This window comes from Falco biarmicus, chromosome Z (genome assembly GCF_023638135.1).
Source record: "Falco biarmicus isolate bFalBia1 chromosome Z, bFalBia1.pri, whole genome shotgun sequence".
In the NCBI taxonomy this organism is placed as follows: domain Eukaryota; kingdom Metazoa; phylum Chordata; class Aves; order Falconiformes; family Falconidae; genus Falco; species Falco biarmicus.
This window is the reverse complement of record NC_079311.1, coordinates 62,253,881-62,275,580: the sequence shown is the minus strand read 5'-3', so window position 1 is coordinate 62,275,580 and position 21,700 is coordinate 62,253,881. Positions and strand designations below refer to the sequence as shown.

Genomic DNA, 21,700 nt, shown 5'->3' with positions numbered 1-21,700 from the left:
TGTTTCAACAGCAACTTTTTAACTGCCAGTCTCTGCACAAGCTGAGTTTGCCAGACAATGATCTAACCACATTGCCAGCATCCATTGCAAATCTCATTAATCTCAGGGAACTGGATGTCAGCAAGAATGGTAAGTCATTTCACTTATATTGGGGTAACTAAAAGGCAAATCACCATTGACTGTACAAAGACACTAGTGAAAGTATAATTTCTGCAAGCTACACAGCTTGTAAATTTAAAATTATTACTCTAAATCACTAGTTAACATAAAATATGTTCTTTTATGGTCTGGTTGTGGTATTTAATTATCTCTCAAATTGATTGGTTTGTACTTTGAGATTAATTACTGAAAACTGATATTGTGAAGTATTTCATATTCTCTCAAAATACATATGTTCAAATTTATTACGTTTAGTGGCTTTCCTCATGTTTCACTATATTGAAGAGTTTGCACATGAATTTGTAAAATTTTGCTGGATTCTATTGCTATACTTTGTTTCATAGGAAATTGTTTTCAGTTTATTTCAATGAGCTGTCTGAAAATTGTAGTAGGACTTGGCAGCTGTGCTGTCCTCTGTGGGGGATGGTAACCTCTGTCACATGGGGGAAAGTATCTATGGACAATGACTGTTTCACTTGTCTGACTTGTTAAAAATCCATCATTCTGTGTGAGTCAGCCTTTTATAAATTATGAAGCACTGTCAGCCAAGTATTATATATGTGGCATTTTATTAATGGTGCTGCTTTGGCAAGCTGGCAGATGTGTGCAACTGTGATAAAATTGAAATAACTTGTATTGTCATCAGACTTAGTTGTGTGGCTTATTTGACAGAGGAAAAAAAAGTTAATTCATGCTAATTGATGAGAATATAGTAGTCTTACCAATTCAAAGTGAAGTAAGAGGACCTCTCCTTGAAGTCGTATGTGAAAATAAGAATTACATAAATGTCAAAGATTTTATCATACTAAATTCACTCTTTTATTTGGACAGCTAGCTAATTATGATTCCACAAAGTTAAGTTCTGCTTTATTAAGAAAGTATTCTAGTTGTTGAGGTGTTGGTATTCTCCTTCATTATCCAATGTAGCCCTATCTGTACTTAAACTGTTACTTTATTATTTCTGCCTAATGAGTGCAGCATTGAGTGTGATAAATTGACCTGATTGTCACTGCTGTGTTCCTGGTACAAGTGGATTAATAGTCTTTCTTAAAAAAACGCTGGCCTTAAACTTCATAGTGACAAACAACAGAGAAAGAATCATCTTTTTGTTCTAGGCTGAACCGTTGAAAGGATTAACTGTTTCCAACACAAGTTCTCAATGCAGAAGACCTAAAGGCAGCAAAAGGGCATTTGAGTTCTAGTACTGGCAAATTCCTTAGCTTATGTACCTCAGCAGGCAGCTGGTCACTTACCAGCTAGAGAGTTACTTGAATGTTCAAAATGACATAACCTTTAGCTAAGCCTTCGGAGAGCTGCTGAAAGAGCACTTGTTGCTCTGAGGCTTATAGGGAATTTAATGAGGCAATAGCTGAACGATGTGCTAGCCAAGTAAACTGGTGTTTTTAAAGCTCTGTTTTCTAGAGGTTGTTCTGTTTTGTTTTAACACCTTTAGAGAAATGACAGGGCACGAGCTTAGTTAACTATTCTCATGTGCCTGTTCTCGATCTTATCACAGTTTGGATAGCTTCTCTGCCTACTGTTGCACACCAAAAATACTACTTAGGTCACACTCTTGTTTACTTGGGACATCTTGTCTCCAGCTATTACTGAAAGCTCTGTAAAATTCAAAAAAACAAATCACAGTCGCTGTTTGTCCCTGTTGGGTGAGTCAAGAAATAGTGCCGTTTATTCGATAGTAAATTTGGTATTATTTGAGACTTCAGTTTGTTGGCTTAAGTGCTTTTCCCTTTCTGTTTCCCTGTCTGCTGTTGCAACCATGGAACATTTTTCTCTTGATAACTGCGAGTCTATTCTCTTCCCTTGTGCTTGTTTTTCTCTTGGTAAGAATTCACTGCTAAGTTTCCCACTGCCCACAATTGTTACGATGTATGTCTATAATAGAGCAAATAGGAAGGGTTTTGCTAGTTTTCCAGACTAGCAAAACCGATCAAAATCTCTGATTCTTCCTTTTGCTTTGTTAGATATTGAAAGAATACAGTGTTGAAGCAGTGGATTTTGCGGGAAGCACAGGGTTTGCTTTCCCTTAATAAAATAAAAAGAAAATTACTGGAGATTAATCACCAATCAGTGCAGGATGATGAGAGATACCAAGTTCTAAAATAACTGATTGTGCTTTTCACATTCCTGTGCTTATGGCAAATGAAGGTGGAAGTTCCTGTATTTTTCTTGTAGTATAGATATATGGTGTTTTCTTCTGGCATGGATGTATCTAAATCATGGAGTGCAGATGCCTTTAGATCAAATATGCATTTAGTTTTAGAGGCTGCGTTTTAGAAGGGTACGTAGTTACACTTTAGTTTTCAAATACCAACATACATGAAATATGTTAGGATTTTCATGTAAGATAGTTGACTTGTTTGTGGCATAAGCATAATTGAATGCATTGACCAAAGAGGCTTTTAGTTTTCTAAAGAGCTGATTAAAAAAAAAAAATGAAGAATGTAGCTTCACTTTTAAAATGTGTTCAAGTTACCTCATGAATTGTGGAGTCTGGCTCACGGAGACCTGTTGCACAGGAGAGCATCCAGCTTTCCAAGTAGAACCATATACATATATATGTGTATGCATAATATTTGATGTTTAGATGAAAGGTCAAAACTGCAGAAATTCTTCAAGGTAGCAGATTTGTTACATAAAATATGTTAGTCCAAGAAAGCAATCTTTGCGATGTTTTAATAGCTTGTAAAATATCTAGCCTTTTCAATTCCAGATTTAAGTGTGTCTCATTTCATACATACAGTACATAAAACTGTGTAACAGAGACACGGCAGATGTGCAAATGCAGATACTTATGAATGTTTACAAATATTTAATGAGAATAAGAATTAATCTAGTCTAGTGTCCTGTCTCCAACAGTGACCAAATGCAGACGCCTCGGGAAGACTTAGTAAAGTACGGGAAGTCAGGAGGCGCACGTGTTTCCCTGTATGTTGCCAGTGTCCAGTGCCTTTTGTTATTGGACCTTCTTGAGCCAGACAGCATGGGGTTTTTATTTAGGAGTCTTCACTTGACTCCTCTGTCAATATATCTAATCTTTGCATGAAGTGATGTACGTTTCAAGGCATGTACTGAGATACGGAGTGCAAGCCTTTAATGGTTGTGTATTATGGAGCATACAGAAGCCTTTGTAGAAGCGTTTGGTTTGGAATATATTCTTTGTGACTGCTGAAGAGGTCATGGAATAGACTTAGCCTAAAATATCAAACTGCTGCTGTATGTGCAGCAAGCATGGAATAGAATTAGTTTTAACTCTAACTTTAGTCTTGGCAGTAGGCAATAAATTCTGAAATTTTTTTTTGGTGTGGCTACATCAGTTGTCCTTTTATGGCATTGTAGCCTGATTCCCAAGGTTATTATGAATCTTTAATATCAAAGGTATTCCAATGCTTCTTTCCAGGTATGCTTGAGCTTTGTAACTTTTACCTGAAGCTTGATGCTGTCCTAGTCACAAAGATGAAATGGTACTTGAATAAACGGTACAATAAATAAACTGCATTTCTATACTGGAAATTACATCCTGCTCTGTAGAAAGCATCAAGAGATGACCTTTTCTCCCAGTCCTGCTGGGTTACACCTTAAAGAGAAGTTGTAGCATACAGGATGTGAGACCTACCTAGAAATATGAGTGTTTAATTTATGAAGCTGAAGGAAAATTTAAAATTTTTAATCCTCTATGGCCAAATTATTTATGTATTGACAGTTGTAAAGGAAAAAAAAAAAACCCACCCACCAAAAAAATCCACACCACCACTCTTCACCCCTAAATCTGTCTCTGTCAATGTCTATTAACCTTTAGGGGATGATAATTTATTTCCTCTGGCTCCAGGATGCCAGTCTTAACCTGCATCTAGAACAATGTGGAAGGCTATCACGGAAATATTTTTACCTATTCTTTGAAGAACAGGAAAGCATTCACGTACAGTGAGTGTATGATGACACGTGTAGATAAATGGACAGAAGGGTTAGCTTTACAAGTTCAAGTGATTTGAACGGCCAGAGCTGTGATGAGGTGACTGCCAGAGAAGTCAGGCTTTCCTGAAGCCTGGGAAGTGGGCTTGGAATCGCTTGTGCCTGTGGAGTTATCATAGTGGGAAACTATGAGAGTACTTGTGAGAGGAAAAAGATTGAAATTTTAAGTTCTGTATAATTCAGGCTTTTGGAGAATTAAATATCGAGATTAGACAAATAACTAGCAAGAACAAAAGAAATGGTGTTTTGGAAATAAGGGTATCTTAGTAGTAGTAGTCTCTTAGATGTTAAGGAGTGGTTCTCTTTCACTGTGGTGTTAACAGTGAATTGAAATGTGTCAGTTTTTTAGTCTACATTGCAAGGGATCTTCATGGAAAAATGCACAAACTAAGCCCAAGAAAACAAACACACACACATGCCTCCAGGCATATGGGCCTTTAGAGTTATTTTAAATAACTTTAAATTATTTTGTTAAGAGATGCAAATGTAGATCAAATATGTTTTCTTCAGTGTTCTAAAATCATCTGCTGATTTGGCAAACTAGCTTTAGTAAACTGTGTGCCAGAAGTTGGGGAGTTGGGACAGTGGGATTTCAGGAGTGTATCTAGTCTTCTGTTGTCCCTCTGGTGCATTTAGGAATATGGTTTTTCAAGGAATAGAGAATTATTTGTAGTTAATAGGGGAAGGTGGATCCAAATTTTACTTTCTGCAGGGAGAAGCAAGAGAGAAAGATCTTGACTATAAAAATAACTTGCTGTAAATTTGCTATCTCTCTGCTTGTACTTGAGGAGGACAGGGCAAATGGGAGCAGGGTCTTATATCATCTATGATAGTGAAATAGAAGAGAATTTAACTGCTGCTGACTTGACTGCTGAGCATGTAGGTTTACTATAAATTACCATCATATAGAGGTCATAAATTTATCCTGAATGTTGGCATCTATTCTATTTGGCATTCTCTAGTCAAGTGTTTTTTCTTAAATACATTGTCTCTGTTAGTAAAGGTACCAAATAGGTTCTGTCTCTGCAGAACAGAACAATCTCTGTGTTGAAGAGGATGGGAACAGAGTGAAAATTTCAATGCAGTTAAGGTCTTGAATGTGGAATTTGAGTGTACATATCTCAAATTCTGAAATAAGTTAAATACAAATCTCTTCCTGCACCCAAAGAAGTCTTTGTAACACAGAAAAGGCACTGTAGAAATAATTACGGGGTTTTTTTAGATGTGGTTTTGCAGGTAAAGGCAGAATGTACCTTCATTTTTGTAAAGGGATGTTCTTTGAGTAACAGTCATCATGTATTAACCAAAAATGACTGGACAGATGACACTGAATTTGCAGCTCAGGGTGGTAGGGGATGGGGGGAAAAAAACCAAGCAGCTTTACCTGTTTATGTTATGCTTTGATTTTAGGTTACTCTGGGGGCTTGACAACATTCTAGCCATGAATTAGATACAGTTGAAAACCACCTGAGCCTTGGTAATTGTCCAAGACAGTGTTATGAACAGAACTGCTGCCCATAACCTTCTTAATGTTCCACATTTTTTAATTTTACCCTGCCCTGGAATGTTTATGTAAATTAGTGTGTCAGGCATGTCTTCAAGAAACAACATTATTGGCTATCTTGTTTTTTCCAGAGAAAAGGCATTTAGGAACCTGTCTTGCTGCGCACACTCCTTCTCTTTTACATCGCATAAGGATCGTGGCTAGAGCAATCCTAGAGATACCTTACTCTAAAAATTAAGTTCTCCCAAACAGTTTGAGGATGAATGATTGGAAGAGTCTAGTGGGCTTGCTGGGGTATCCTGGCTGTGCCAGTACATGGTGTATAAAAGGAATAAAACCCCAAAACCCACAAAAAAACCACTAAACAATTTTCTTGTTTGCACTGCCTGTATTAGCTCTGGTAATTTTGCTGTTCAAGTTGTTATTGGCAAAAGTGATGGGGAGGCATCATCCATTTAAACAGATCAAGAGGCTGACATACAGTGTAGAATAGGATTCATTACTGTCTGGACCTCACAGAACTGGTGTGACTTCGTAGCTTTCAGATTAAAAACTTAAAATTTTGAATTTCACAAGCGGTCTTAAACCAAAATTTTGGAACTACTAAACTTGACTCAGACTTATAATGGGTTCAAAGCTATAAAAAAGCAGTTTACATCTTAATGCTGCTGCTTTTTCCACATGTGGACACTTACTCTGCCAAAGAGCCTTTTGTCTTAATTGTGAATATTTTGTTACTATATAAATGTATGTAGTTAAGTACCCACTTCATTAACAAAATGAGCAGCAAATACATTGCCAATATTGTATTTTATTGGAAATCTAATTATATTATAATAGTTATCACAACCAATAAGAGTACATTTTTCTTTAAAACTCACTAGAAAAGCTTAAAAATCTCCCTATGGAAGTATTTAATGTGGCTGGGTTTTTTCTTTTTCGTTTTTTAAAAATGAAAGCACTGTTAAACATGTGTTCCTGTTGGATTGGTAGCTTGACTGACATTTTTGCATTAATTATTATGTGGACTGTACAGATGTTATCTACTTCCCCTTACAATGAACCACCAAACATACATTCAACTTCAGTTTTTCATTGTGTAAACTTAAGAAAGACACCCCCACCCCCCCCCACCCCCAGCACAGTCGTAGCATACAACCCTGCAAGTGACAGTTGTTAAAGGTGAGGACAAATGGGAAAGGAAACCTTAAAACTTTCAGAGTGTGTAGAACTGGAGGAAAGGACTTTGTAAAATTAAGATGGAGAGGTGAATCAGCTTACTAAACTATAGGTAGATATATGTCAAGCAAAATCACTTCAATGAAAAATCAAGAAATCCAATGGAGTTTCTTTTCAGAATTTTGTCATGATTTTGTATGACTTTTAGATTAGTAATTTCCTTGATAAAAGTTTTTCTCAGAAGTGAACTTTTCTGCATAAACAAAGCGGAGAGAGTGGAGAATGAAAAGCTTATATAACTGTGTTTAAATTGGTGTTTTATTAAATCTGTAATAAGTTTAATGATGAAAGGTTAAATCTATTACAGATTGATTTTTTGAGTTTTACTTCCTGAGAAGTGTAGGTCTCTTCCATAGGTCTCCAAGCTTATATATTTTTGCTTTTAGCAAGGCTTCTGTAAAGCTCGTATACAAGGAGAACCAAGCTGCAAAGAATTTTACAGTTCTGATGCTGGGAGTGCAGGGCAACTGATGTGACATATAGGAGATTTCAAAAGCTTTGGGATGTCTGTTTGCAGAGATAGACTAATGTATATTTGCAATGGTTCCTCCTTTTTCTTGAAATGATGGGGTTTTTTGGGATAGGTTTTCACTAAATAAGCCAGAGGCTTCTAAGCTGCTTGGCAACAACTAGAGTGCTGAGTACCACCTTATGCACAGGTACACGGATGCTAACCTTGTGCTGAGCTGCAACTTCAGCTCTGAGCAGGCAGGTGTTACAGCAGGCCTGGCCTTGGAAACCTGAGATCCTGGTTAATCTGAAGTCAGCTGCGGCAAGGGATCCTCTAAGAATGTTCGAAAGAGGAATGAACGTTCAAAAGGAAGGATGGATAGGTTAGCGTTGTGCAGTGAATTGACTGGGCTCTAACACTCTGCTTCGAATAATGAAAAGTGCTGCTTTTAATTCAGAAGGTATGCAGAAATCCCAAATTAAAACAAATTATATAAATATGTAAGAATACAGACTGTAACTGATAGTTTAAGCTTTCAGCTTGAAATTTCAGTTTTTGCAAACAAATTTTACGTAATCTTTGGGAGAGTTATGGTGTATATTCTTGAGTTGTGAAAATATTTTGATTGGCAAGTTTGATCTGTATTGGCTGGAAGGACAGTTGTAGCAGAGGCCTGAGTGGAACAATAAACTAAAGGTACGCTTTTTGTGACAGTGGAGCTGCTTTCTGGCAGGTCTTAATAGCTGCTTGTCCAGAAGTTGAGACCAGGATGAATGAGAGAAGAGCGTACAGAATTAATATTGCATTCGTATTCATGCAAACTGAGCCTATAATATTTGCCTCTGTCTTCTGTACTTGTAAGGGTCCAGAGTGGGATGGGAGCGCAGTGGGCTGTACTTTCGATTACTTTGCAAGGGCTTTTTGGTTTGCCTGTTTGGAGAGAATTTTTTTTTCTCACATTTCCCACAAACTGAGAGATCTAGCTGTAAACAAACTCATTCCTTTGGGAACATCACCCGTAGGGCTTCCACAGGTCCTTGTGTATGCATTAGTGATTTTTCTATGCTTTTTAGGAACTGAAAGGAATTGAACCAATAGTCTTCCCCCCAACCCCCCCGCCCCATTTAAAACATTTCTGTATGAGAAGAGGTGGAACTTGATTTGGAGGCACTGCTACTGTCATGTAGCAGTAATCATTTCAGTAACTGAAGCCTGAGCATATTAGTTTAATTTAAGCATTTGATTGTGAAGAAAAATATAACCACATGACTGGAGTACAGAGAGCAGAGCAAGCCCCCATCTGCAGTGGGGCTGGAACAGGAGCATATGGGCATTTCAGCTCTGGGATCCACTGCAGTGAAGGATTCTGACAGCAGCAGGTGTGATCTGCACAATTTTCTGTAAATCCAGAACTTCCAGTATTTCTGAGTGAAAAAGTGCTATCCAATATAGAGAGAGAAAGTCAGCCTAGTTTTCTGTTCTGCTCAGCAAGTTGTGCTGACCCTGGTGATAGGAAAGGATTATGTTATGTATGGGAGGAGTTGAGTGGAACTCAACATGGTAAGTAGGACCCCAGTTATACTTACAGTTGCCTTAATCCAGTCTAAACAGAGGGACATTTGTGCACATTTGCTCTGACAAGCTGTGCCAAAACAATCATTGCTCTCTGGGGAGTTGGAGATGAGGCAAAATTCCATATATATATCAGCCATGTTATGTGATCCAGAACTGAAGCTGATTACCTTCAGATTTGTGGCCATTGACCCAAAATGCCTATATGACCTTTTTGGTATGCCCTTTGGGCATGTGCCACAGTTGGACTTGGACTGTGTTTAAACACCGCTTTCTAGGTTAGGCTGGTAAAGCTGGTGAGTTTTTGCAAAGTAGAGTTCTGAATGATGAGTGCTTTCTGCTTTTGGCTTAGTCCAGACAAGAATTTTATATTACTTATATTCCTTTTCATTACCTTACTGCCAAATTTTTCTTAACAATCTTCCAGTCCTGCCTGCCCTCTCTCTCTCTCTCTCTTTTTTTTTTTTTTTTTTTTCCCTTTCTTTTCCAATAAGTGTTGGTTCTAGTAGAAACTGGCCAGTGAGTTTAAAAGTGCCTGAACTTTGGGAAAACAAGGAGGAAGGAACACAGAATTAAATACTAAAAGCTGTTATGTAAATCTCACTTCTGTGGAAAACTACACTACCAGAAGAACTTTGCTCTCAATTCAGTTTGGGTCTGGTGGTTAGAATTAAAGATTACCAACAAACTGTACCTTCTCCTGTTGTGCTCTGCAAATGGTCATAGTCCACAAGTGCAATGGTTTGTGTGTTTTTGGAGAACAGTAAGTGTCATCTGTAAATCGGTTAACAGCACTGAAATGGGTTGGGGATGACAAGTGGTTATCATGTAAATATGAAGCATTGGGAGAAAAAACCTGTCCATTTGATGCTTTTCAAGGAAAGTGGGATAAGGCTGCAACAGACTAGGTAACCCCCAAGTAATCTGTTCCAGTGTCTTCTATAATCTTTTGCTATCAGTGTATAAAGGAAGCAGTAAAAAATTCAGAAGAAAAATGAGATTTAGAAAGCAATGTCTCACTTGCAGTGCACATTTGATCAGACGCTCATGGAGGGTGGGGTTAGCTATCAAATGGATTAATTAGCACAGTGTTACAAAAGGAGTGTGGAAGGATGTTATCATGGAGACCCTCGAGGTTTGCTGATCTTCCTTAATGGGGAAGAAGATTCAGGACACTAATAATAGGTAGAAAGCAAAGAAACGGATCCTCTTAAAAAGTGTTCTTTACAGTCCTTTATCCTTCTCTCGTATCTTTTCCTGGTGTTTCTCTGCCTTCTTATTCTTGTTTCTTACTTGCTTTTTGAATTTGCTTTCTTGATGGGACAACTGGAAGAATACTAACCCAACAGTAACTGCATGTTTCTAGCATGCAGGAGAGGAGTATAGCTGAGGAAAAGCGAGTGAATGTGGTTATATAGACAGTTAGTAAGCAGCTTCCTATCACATGGTAGAGGGGAGCAGTCTCCTAGTTTTTTTCTGTCTTCTGAATGTGTACTACAAGCATGAGGTATATTTCACGCAGTCATTCCCAATTTACTGCTCTTTTGTATGATGGCTACCATTTACCCATACTAAAGTGTTGAGTGAGGCTGATAAAGATGGTGTGTACCATAACGGTACTGGCTCTCAGCAAAATTAATTTCAGGGGCTCCTTCACTGTTAGTTTTCTCCTATCAGTTGAATTTCTGTTGTTGCCCAAGGCATAGTTAAGCAGGAGACTACTGTAGAGCCCTCGGATTATGTACAAAAGCATGCTGATCTAACATGCCTGTATTTGGATAGCTAATATTTTATTTGGCTGTTCTTGGGAGAGTAAGTTTACATTGACATTCTCTTCTCTAGCAGATGTGCTGTGTGTTTTGTTTTCTAGGTAGTTATCATAGATTTAAGTCTTCTGTGCTTCAGTGAATTCTTGACACAGGCAGTGGAAACTAATAGTAATATTAAAAACATGAGGTTTAATATGTTGAACCAGAGCAGTCTTTCATCCGAGGACCAAGCCAAGGCCAGTAGTGTGACCATCTTTCAGAAAAACTAAGTTTAGGGAATCTGTGTGATTCAAACAGCAACACTAATGGCACAGAGTGAGTCTGAAACATAATTCTGCCTTGAAGGAAGAGCTTAGTGGTGGTTTACTCTGGTTAATGCAAACACATGTTTTAAGAAGGTAAAGCTGTATCATCAGAGTAAAGAGGTCCTGATGTGGTTTTTAGACAGTAGATCACTTCATGCAAGTCATCCATAACTTCATCTGTATGGGCCTCTTATGTGTTAGGTATTTGTTTGTCTGCCATGGCCTAGGATACTGTGTCATGTTAGATACTTTCCATCTGTATGTTTGGACATTCTTGTTTGTTGGAAGAGGTTTCTTGCTACAACTGGAAGAACATGTGTATTTACATTTTTTGGAAGTGTGTTTCTCTTAATACAAAGATTATATGACAGCAATATATTTATAGTCTTTCTATGATAGTTTTCTAATCTTTCTTTAAACCTATCTTTGTACTTGAAAATACCACTGCTGCTTTCCAGAAATAAAGCTTTGTTACATTATGTATTACCTTTTTAGTTTTATTTTTTAACTGTGGGAATGATAAAGTGAATTCAATCAGTATGCCCTGCTGTCATTTTCTGCTTCGAGTCCATTCACCACCCCAGTAAACTTCACATGGCTGAAGCCATATATACGTAATGGTATATTTTTATTTACATGTGTGCATATACATGAACACACACAGTAAACCAGAAGTGTCAGAAATCTTTGTCTGTATTACAGTTGATGGTTCAATTCTTCCTGGTCCCCTCTGCTTCTGTATGTTATTGTTCTGGAGTTCAACAAGGTATTTCCCAAAAGGATCCATGATACTCCAGAGGTATTTAAACACCTGGTTTAACTTTGTGGCTTAGTGTGCTTTTCTTGCCTTTCACCTCTCTGTAACAGAGTAGAACTCATGGTATGAGTTAAAAGAAACAGTTTAAACCATTTAGTATGACAAGTTCCTTTCAAGAAAGACCTAAAAGTCTACTTTGACAGAAATGGTGTTTGTACTTAAGTTGAATTTGTGGAACAATCAGCATGGTGACTTGGCCACTCAACATCACCGGTTAACTTGATGTGAAAGTATGTGTTTTGTGACTGCTTTCCTTGTCAGGTGATACTGCCATCTCTTAAGTCCTAATACACTGGTTCAATCTTGTTACTACACAAACATAGAAAAAAACAAACTCTAAGCTAGCATCAGAAATTTTGTGATTTCTTATGTAAGTAAAAACATGACTTAGCAGTTGATGCTCTGCCATGTATTTTCTGCTTCGTTTCTGCTCCAGTATTCTCAGAACAGATATATGGAGAGACATAACCAAGTACCACCTGCCAATCTGAATGAGAAGGCATACTGTCCTTGTCTTTCCCTCTGCAGCTGAACTGTAAGAGAGTTATGTTGCTTGGAGCAGCATGAAATTTCAGACTTTCACTAGCCTAAAAGCAAGCATCCACAAAGTACAGTTCCTTCTTAATGGTTCGTTTTTTGAATGGAACATTATTCCCTGGGTTCAGGCTGCTGTCTCCACACACCTGATAAAGCACTCTAGAAGCAGACACAATTACATGCATTAATTAAAAGACAAAGAGCTGAGATTTCTGTTACCTGAAAAAAACCCAGTTCTTTTAAACTAACTTTATTTTACTAGCATATGAATTTTTCTTGAAAAAATAATGTGTTTTTAATCCAAGTAGAAGGATTGCAGTATGAATCATTGCTATACTTGGGACAAGTTTATTTAAAAAAAAAACACCTGTCCCGGGCTATAAAAAGAATGTAGTGATACATTGCAAATGCAACTGCAGTTGTGATAACTGTGGTTTTATTTGGTTTTATGGTGTAGTAAAGACTGAGGAGAAAGTCTTGGGCAGTAGAATGATTCACTACTATTTTCCTGTTGATGTAGTGGATACCTGTCTTTTTTTTTTTTTTTTTTTTTTTTTTTTTCCCCAAGGCCTGTTTTATCAGTTTCTGACAAATATGAATTTGGCAGATACGTGGGTTGGAAATATACTCTGGTGTTTCTGGAGTCCATCTTGTAAAAAGAGGAGGCTCATTATTTTTACAGTTTTCAGACATGAGTGTGTCTGCAGCAGTTTTGTCCTTCTCTACAAATAATCTGAAGCTAACAGCAAACATGTGTCACGTTTTGGGATATCTGTTCAGAACCATGAATGCTGTAAACATACTTCAAGATTTGAAGGCTAACCATTTTGCCTGGATGTCATAAAAGCCACACATCTGACAAACTGATCCTGTTGGAAACTTTGTTCTACCATGTGTATGAATGTGACTGAGGGCCTGATCTTAAGTACGTTGCAAAGTACAGGTACTTTAATATTTGGTAATGTAAAGTGAAATGTGGAATGTAAGTGGAAATTGTTCGTTTACTGTGTCTCTGTTACGCTGCTTGGTGAGCTGCCTGCTAAGCTGCAGTATGAAATGCTTTAGGAATTGAGAGCTGTATCTGAAATTAAATATGAGAGAAACAGCCCACTGGTTGCTAAATGAATTAAAGTTTTTATGGCTAGTAATTTTCATGTGTATCATTTTTATGCCTGTGATGGAGTCTAATAATTTAAGACTTATTTCCCTACTTCTCCCTGTATCTTGCAGGCATACAGGAGTTTCCAGAAAATATAAAAAACTGTAAAGTCTTGACAGTTGTTGAGGCCAGCGTAAATCCAATTTCAAAGTAAGTTTGTAAATTTTTTTTGATGTTTTATATTTTGTGCAAACACTGCTGAGATCCGGTTTGCCCCAGACATGTGCCAGCCTTTGAAGGCAAGGAACAGAGTTACCTGAGAAGTATCTTCATTAATTTCATTGCACTGTGATAAAGTATAGCTATGTCATTATAGTATTTTTCCCAAGTTAATAGGCTATGTGAGCAGTTCTGCATTGTACCATGTAGCTTTCAGCTTTAAGCTCATCACTTCTCTGTGAATGTAAAGATGCAAAAAAGTTTTTTTTCTTAATAACAGAATTAATTTTACGCTAAAGCCTGTACCATTGTTTTTCAAGCTTAGCTTGTATATTTCCCTGTCACCTTCTATAGTGACAAAATTTGCCCCAAGTAGCACTGCCAGAGATACAAACTTTGTACATTGTAACTCTTTTGGGGGAAAAAAGGTGTTGGATAGGTTTTTATCTGATTTATTGTCTCTTAATAAATACCTCCTCCATGTTAGGTGTCAGGAGATCACAAATACTTAGCAAGACTACATTTGTTGTTTGTAATTTTTATTGCTTGTAGATATTGTTCTCCATACTTAAAAATAATTCTGAAACTAATGTTACAGAGAACAAGTATGTAGTACAACTTTGTAGAAATTCTAGTGCCACCTTAATGTTATCAATATGTAGGACTTAAATGCTATACTGTTCTTTAAGAAAACATGATATAATGCACTGACTACAATTGAAACAAGCGCCACGTTATTTTACTTCTGTATAGGCTTCCAGATGGATTTTCCCAACTGTTAAACCTAACGCAGCTGTACCTGAATGATGCTTTTCTTGAGTTTTTGCCAGCCAATTTTGGCAGGTAAGTTGAATTTGAAACTTGGTATGTACGTTTAGTTTTAAATTCACGCAGAGCAGTTTCTGCTGCTTCTCAAGCAAAGTATGAACTGGAGGAAGGGAAGAAGTGCACATTACCAATCGATATACGGCACATATTTGTTATAGTAAAAAACCCTGAATCTTTATCGCTATTTTTCAACTGGGCTTTTGAAGGACAGACAGAATGATTATGAAATATCAAGAAATAACTCATGTAAACATTTGCTTCTTTTACAATGTAGTTCTGGTAAGTACAGCAGACTAGTTTTTCTGAAGTACAGGTTTGTCACTTAGTAATTGGAGTGAAGCAAATAATGGCGTCTGTAATGCCACTAGTCCTTTCCTGGATGCACTGACGGTCCTCTCCTTCGTGCATGTCTGTAATTCTCAAGTGCCTTGTTGTTAGGAATCTTTCTGAAGGACTTAGCATATTTACAGTGTGCTGACTAAGCAAGATTGTTCCACATAGTAATTTACATACAAGAAAAATGCTAAACCCTTACCTCTTTTAAAAGGATTAAATCTTGGGAGCAAAAGTGAAAGGATAATATTTTTAAAAGGAAGAGTCCTAGATTAGGATAGTTCATCCTGTTTTCCTTATCATGCTGATTTAGCCGTTTTTGCTTTTTCCTCCCGCTCATCACTCTTATTTTATGCTAGCTTCCTAGATTGTCACTCTCCTGCCCCATCCCATGTCCAGCAATCCTCTCTTTCTGGGCTGTTAGTTAACCATGCACATTGCTGTGTGAAAGCAGTTGCCTTAAGCTGTGTGGTTATAGTAGGGTCAGCACAGTTCATAAGAGATTAGAAAAGCCCCCAAATACAGTGCTGCAGAATTTTGGCAGATTAGGAGATTTACAATGAAAGAATGAGCAAAGATGCAGTCTTTAGTGACCATTAGTTTTAGTCATCTGTGATGGGAGCTGTTGGCCTGTTCTTCTCTGTCCAATTATTAGTCCTTCCCTGATGAACGATTAAAAGCACCCGATCTGTTACACACTCAGCTAACAAAAAAGCTGCTTATGATGCAGGAGCATTAATTATTGTGCTTGCTTCTTGTACACAAAGTTTGCATTTCAAAAGACCTCATTAAGGTTGAAGAAGAAATATCTGGAAGATGTGTAGTCTTTGCTTGTTGGCATTTTCATGATTGCCTATACATTTTTCTGTTCTGCTTTTTAATAGTCTAATGAAATGGCAAGATTTTCTTAGTAAAAAGATAAGCACTACGGATGAAATTGAGGACTTCAGGTTGACGCAGTTGGTCTTACAAGTAGTTAATCTTACACATAACATAGCTTTAGAAAGCCTAATTATAATTCTTTCTTAATCACTATCTACTTCTATAATGCTTAATGGTTACGGAAATGGTGAAGTCATTAATTACTAACAACATAAGAATAAATCAGTTACTGAAGGCAGCTTGAAAGCCAGTTCTCCAGTGTAGTGTTTATCTTAATAGCTATGAAGGATTCTGCCTTGGTTTTTAAAATATAGTGACTTGCAGCATCCTAGCTTGTAGCTAGGAGAATGAAACTGAAGTTACGACTTTTCTCATCAGCTGTAGTTAAAATTAATTCAGAATATTCATATGAGTTTGCCTGCTGATGTATTGCACAGAATAAATACTATTCTGTAAGAAGTTAGTGTTTAGATCAAATAAACTAGAAAACAGTGAATTAGTATAATATTTAGAAGTAAGGTTCAGACCCCTTTGACGTTGAGTGCTTCTGTGAGTAATGAGACTGCTCTGCCACTCCAGAACTTTACAACTAGGTATAAACCAGGGGTCCTCAAACTGTTTAACCAGGGGGCCGGCGCGGATGCAGTGGCAGGCAGTCATCTGCGGCTGCTTGGTTTCCCCCCCCAACCCCCGGAGGGGGGTGTCTGTAAACACCGGGGGCTGGATTGAGGACCCTGGGGGGCCATGTCCAGCCCGCGGGCCGTAGTTCGAGGACCCCTGCCGCAAACACTTGCTAGTGCAGATGGTCTTTTAACTTGTACTTCGCAATATGGGAATACTTAGTTTAAAAACAAACAAACAAAAAAGCTCTGGTAGAATCTTTTGGAATATTTAGAGCATTGTTGGTTATTCCCATAAAGGACAAGCCTTCAGCTTCTTACAGTTTGGTGCATTAATTGTTTTGTGTATGGCTTATAGCTGCTATTTTTTGTTACATGGGAACACATGAAGTAACTTGAGTTTTGTTGCCTGCCTTACTGACAACTATAGGCTATAATGTCTCTTAAAACCAGAACCAATGCTGTGTTAAAGCTGACATGGTTTTTGTGTTCCATGTGTCAGGGTCTCTGTTCCAGCAGTTCAGGTTAGAAAAGTAGTTTCAGTTTCTGACGGTTCATATTGATTTGTTCCACAGTTTAATTGCTATCATGTCTCATGAGAGTTGTCCCCCATTCTCTCACTTGCTGCTATTACAGTGTTCTCACATCTCTTTTTTTAGTTTGTTAGACTAAACAAAATTCTTTTTCCCTCTGGCATGGCAGGTTTTCCTTTATGCCTGATTATATTAATATATCTTGGAACGAGCTTCAGTTTGAATTAATTTTCTTTTTGACAGGGAATGATGATATATAGCTATATTTAGATTTCAAATGAAGTCTCTTCATGGCTTGTACAGTGTCATGATTATTTTCTTGTTTTCTTCTTGTAAATGTCTGTGGTTATGCTCTAGTGTTCTACTAGCCCTTTTTGGCAGCCGCCAAGTGTTGTTTCCCACATGATCGACTAATGCATTGGACAGCTCAGAAATGGTTGATGACTCTACAAAGAAATCATGAGTGCTTGGCTTGGTGCTATGGCGTGTTGACACTTGTCTATTTTTTTTCAGTCCTTAGGGTTGTACAGGTCTTTTTCCCCCTACAGTGTCCTAATAATTCCTTGTATTGTCTGTGACTATCTTTTGTGGCATTAAACAACTTAAACTTTTTTCCTATCATTTAAGATTGCTGTTAAAAAGCATTAAAGAGGATAGTCCCAAAATGGGTCTTTGAGCACCTCTGTCAGTAACATTAAGCCTGATGCTTAGCAAAGAAAACCTTGTGTAATGCAGGCTACTTTTAATATATCCATGCAGCATTTCATTAAGTTTACTTCCATGCATTGTTCTCACCTTCAAAATTTGTGCTAAAGCTTTGCATGCTGTTGAGGCCAAGATTATCCAATCTTTGAGTGTTACATACTTGGTGTCCTTCAAAGATGTTGTACCAGCCCAGCCTGTTAGGCTTATTAAAAAGTCACCAGACTTTTGGCAAAATGTGCCAGTTTCTTTGGAATTCTGAGGTGAGAAAATGAGGGTTTTTTCTCCACTCCCAAATTCTGATTTGAATTATATCAGTGCATCAATATTGGCACAGATCCTGGAGTTAGCCTTTATGCATGTGCACAGAAGTCTTGAGAATTGCTTATGTTTACTGAAGAAGACCATCTGTTGTATCTAAATACATCACGTATATTTACATTTAAATATACATAATGCAAAACACCATCAAAAAACACATAAGCAAAGCATTCTAAACTTGAAGCTCACTACATGCTAATTTTTAGACTGGGCTTTAAAAGGGTGATGTTATTTACTGATAGGTGTTTAAGATAATCAAGGTGTTGCTCTTCTATAGAAAAATATTCTATACTTTTATATCTATATATATAGATATAGATCTATATAAGATAGAATGACATCTTACCCATGGCATTCAAAAAATTCTGAGAATGTCGTCTAAGATGGGATATTGCTTCCAGAGGCTGTGATGTTGCAATTAATTTACTTCTAATCTTCTTTCTCAACAACTTGCCAGTAGTATTTGCAGTAGTAGATATTTTTAGTAGTATCCACTTTTGGATAATTTTTTAAATAAATGTACAAGGATAATTGAATTTGGGACTTAACTGAGTTACATATTTGCAATTTTGCTGAAACTTTTGCAAATGCAGCCTGCTATAGGATACGAATATTAGTTCTTTTGCCTTTGCATTTTAGTTACAATTAAAAACAAATAATTCTGCACTAGCAAAACTGCAAAGGGGGTGAAAAATAAAGAGCATCTCTCTATGAAATATTTCTAGTTTTCTAAGATGACTGCTGTTGAACAGCAAGTTTGTAAGCATACCTGCTATGTATTTCTTTTACATTTTTTACAGATTGTATAGTTCAAGAAATCAGATTTAGGAAGAATATTGATCTTATCCTAGCAAGAGATATATTTTTTAAAAAAATTTATTTAAAAGTTGGGCTACACTTTAAAAGCAAGCTGAGTTGGTGACATTCAATAACAATACTGCAACAACAATTTTGTTGAGACTATTCCACCAGATACGCTTAAAGTTGAATAATGCTCTGTTACAGTGTTGTGTTTAGGTGATGTGTCAATATTTCTGTGGGTACGGGTTTTTCAAGTTGAGAAATAAAATATTTCCACAGGAGTGTTGATAGATCTTTGTGATAGAATGGCACAGGAAATCATATATTTCTGCCGCTGTGACTTCTGTTTTTTTTTTTAGTATGGGTGGACTAGTTCTCTGTATTTCTTCTCCAGATTAAATGTGTTTTTCTGTTCCATTGTAGCAGTTGAGATGCTTAGCATGGGTGTTTACACCAGCAATTTAAAGAGCAGCTAGGCTGACTGATACGTATTTTTACATTAAGCTTGAATTAACCCTTCCAGTCATAATGGAAGAAGTGACAACTGCTTCAGTCCAGTATTTCACATCAATTACTGCAGTAAAGTTACTAGTTTAGAAACAGCCTAAATCCCCCAGCCAGTAGAGGTTGAAAATATTTCCAGAGTAGCCCCTGTGTAGCTCTACATGTAAGAAATTTGGTATTTTTATCTCCCAGTTTCTCAGGGTCAGCTGAAGAAAGAGTAGAATGTGAAACAAGGTCACACAAAGCTATGAACCTTTCTATCACCAAAGGCAGTCTTTAACTTCACAGAATTAGCTTCTTAGAAGTGCAGTACAGTCAGTTCTGGCTAAAATCAACAGTGTGGGTGTGCATATATATAGTTTAGCATATGAATGGAGATTTGCTTCTACTGCATTCAACTGAGCTACAAACGGCGTAGCTCTTTTCACTATCATCAAAGCAAAATACCAACTGGAGCCTGATGCAGTGTTTGATTGTTCTAGAGTTCAGAAGTCCAAGCCCAAAATGGCCATTCAAATCTGAAGGTGCTTAAACAAGCAAGTTCTGTTTTGTCACAGACGGGTATCTTAGGATGCAGGTAGGGTAAGAAGGCTAGGAAGTCATTTGCAAGTTGTGCGCTAGATCGACAGCAGTGATATTGCTGTGAACTGGATTTTTTATTAGGGTATTCTTTCAGTACTGTTAGAGTGTTGGTTTTTCTTTGAGTAGCTGGGGGGGAGAGGGTTCCCCTCCAGCAGCTGCTGCCAGATGTCAAGTGCTGCTTGCAGTGCTGGGCTGTGTTGGCCTCTGCTCTGTTCCAAGGTGACTGCTGTATTCTTAGGCTATTCATAGGCGTGGCAGATTGCTACTTTCAAATTCATCCAAAAATGAGCAAATGTCTAGAGGAAAAATAAGTACTGTTTTCAGCTTTCTGTTTTTACTTTTAGTTCTTACTACTTAATTTCCATTAAGGTTTTTGTCTCTGTCCTTACAGCATACTCAGTTAAACACCTTCAGGAAAGACCAGTCACTAAGCTCCTTTTTGATTCAGGGAGCTTAATAACCCTATTTTGTGTTGTGTAAAGGCCGTTCATGCGTCACGTGTAGAACTCTTGCCTTTACAATCGTGTCTGTATTCTGCATTTCATTTAACAAAGAGATAGTCCTGGTGCTGCTGTCCTGATGCAGAAAATTCCACTGGGGATGGTACATTGCTTGAATGTCGAGACTGCTTTGAACTTAACTTGGCCAAGCAGTTGAGCTTGGGATTTAGAGGTTATTTATCTATCTTGCAACCAAGGATATCCTGACAGAAAGGTCAAACTGCCTTCTAACAGAAATATCAAAATGGATTAAGCAGCTGACTAGAAAGAGAATATGGAAGGAAATACAAGATGAATGTAAAGGTTGTTTTTACCATGTGGAAGACCACAGGTATTCCTGTGATGAGGCTTTTTATATGAAATGGTTTGATACATTGCCAGTATTAGAAATTCAGCATCGTAGCTCGTGTGGACTGATACTACTTTTCTTCTATTACTTCCTGTGTATTTCTGTATATGTTGATAACATGTACCCATAATGAATCCAATGAAGTGCTTTAAAATCTTTGGGAGGAAGGAAAACAAATGTGTTCAAACAGGCACAGAAAAGCAGGCAAGAGCTTGTTTGCTGCTTTACTAAAACCAAACACCAATGAATAAACGAATTTAAAATAACATGCATATTTTTCCACAAAACATGTTTGTATTCTTACAAAAAATATTTTAAACTTGTAGATTTCTTTGAGATTCAGCAATGTAATAAGTTCAGATTATAAATTACAGTATTTTGTGATAAATTCTTTTGCTTTTGTTACAGATTAACTAAACTCCAGATATTGGAACTTAGAGAAAACCAGTTAAAAATATTGCCAAAGTAAGTATAGATGACATTTATATAAAACTATTTTGGAGAGGATTTTTTCTGTAGTTATACTAATAATGTAGTGCTTATTGAAAAGTAGATCACAGCTTAAAAGTAAGTAACTGGACTAAGTTGTCACAAGAAACTTTCGCTTCGTACAGGTGAAATTGTGTCTCCTTTCAGACTGCCTGGTCTGCCTATTCAAAGATATGCATATGCAGAGATATTTATTTTTTTTTTCACTTCTTCTGTCCCTTTCCAGCTCTGTGGATTTCTGATCCACCTGTTGAGCTTTTCAGTCAGCATGTGGGCACCTCAGGATGATTTCTGAGATGTCTGATGCTTCTTGCTTACAGTATTATATGGCTACCCAGATGCCTGTCTGGGTACAGTTCTGATGGCTGTGTGTCTGAAGCTTAGGATTGGTAATTAAGATGATTATTTCTAAATCAAGTGTGGAGTTTGAAATGTGTATTCAGAATGACTGAAGGAATGCAATTCACACGACTTGGACTCTTTTTTTTTTTTAACTTCAGTACAGTTCAGGGCTGAAGAAAATAACTCATTACTGTGCTGCATGGAATCTGTTATGCCATACCTATTTCACAACGCAATAGGCATGTTTAATACA

General features: G+C 37.3%; 1 protein-coding gene across 11 annotated transcripts in view; it reads left to right on the top strand.

Annotated features, from left to right (window-relative positions):
- Positions 1-21,700, top strand: part of ERBIN (erbb2 interacting protein) — a 122,729-nt gene that overhangs the window by 58,961 nt on the left and 42,068 nt on the right. For all 11 annotated transcript variants that reach the window (XM_056324368.1, XM_056324365.1, XM_056324367.1 and 8 more), the window contains 4 exons: positions 12-129; positions 13,574-13,652; positions 14,415-14,504; positions 21,025-21,081. In XM_056324368.1, coding sequence (XP_056180343.1) covers positions 12-129; positions 13,574-13,652; positions 14,415-14,504; positions 21,025-21,081 — 344 coding nt within the window. The remainder of the gene's footprint in view (positions 1-11; positions 130-13,573; positions 13,653-14,414; positions 14,505-21,024; positions 21,082-21,700) is intronic.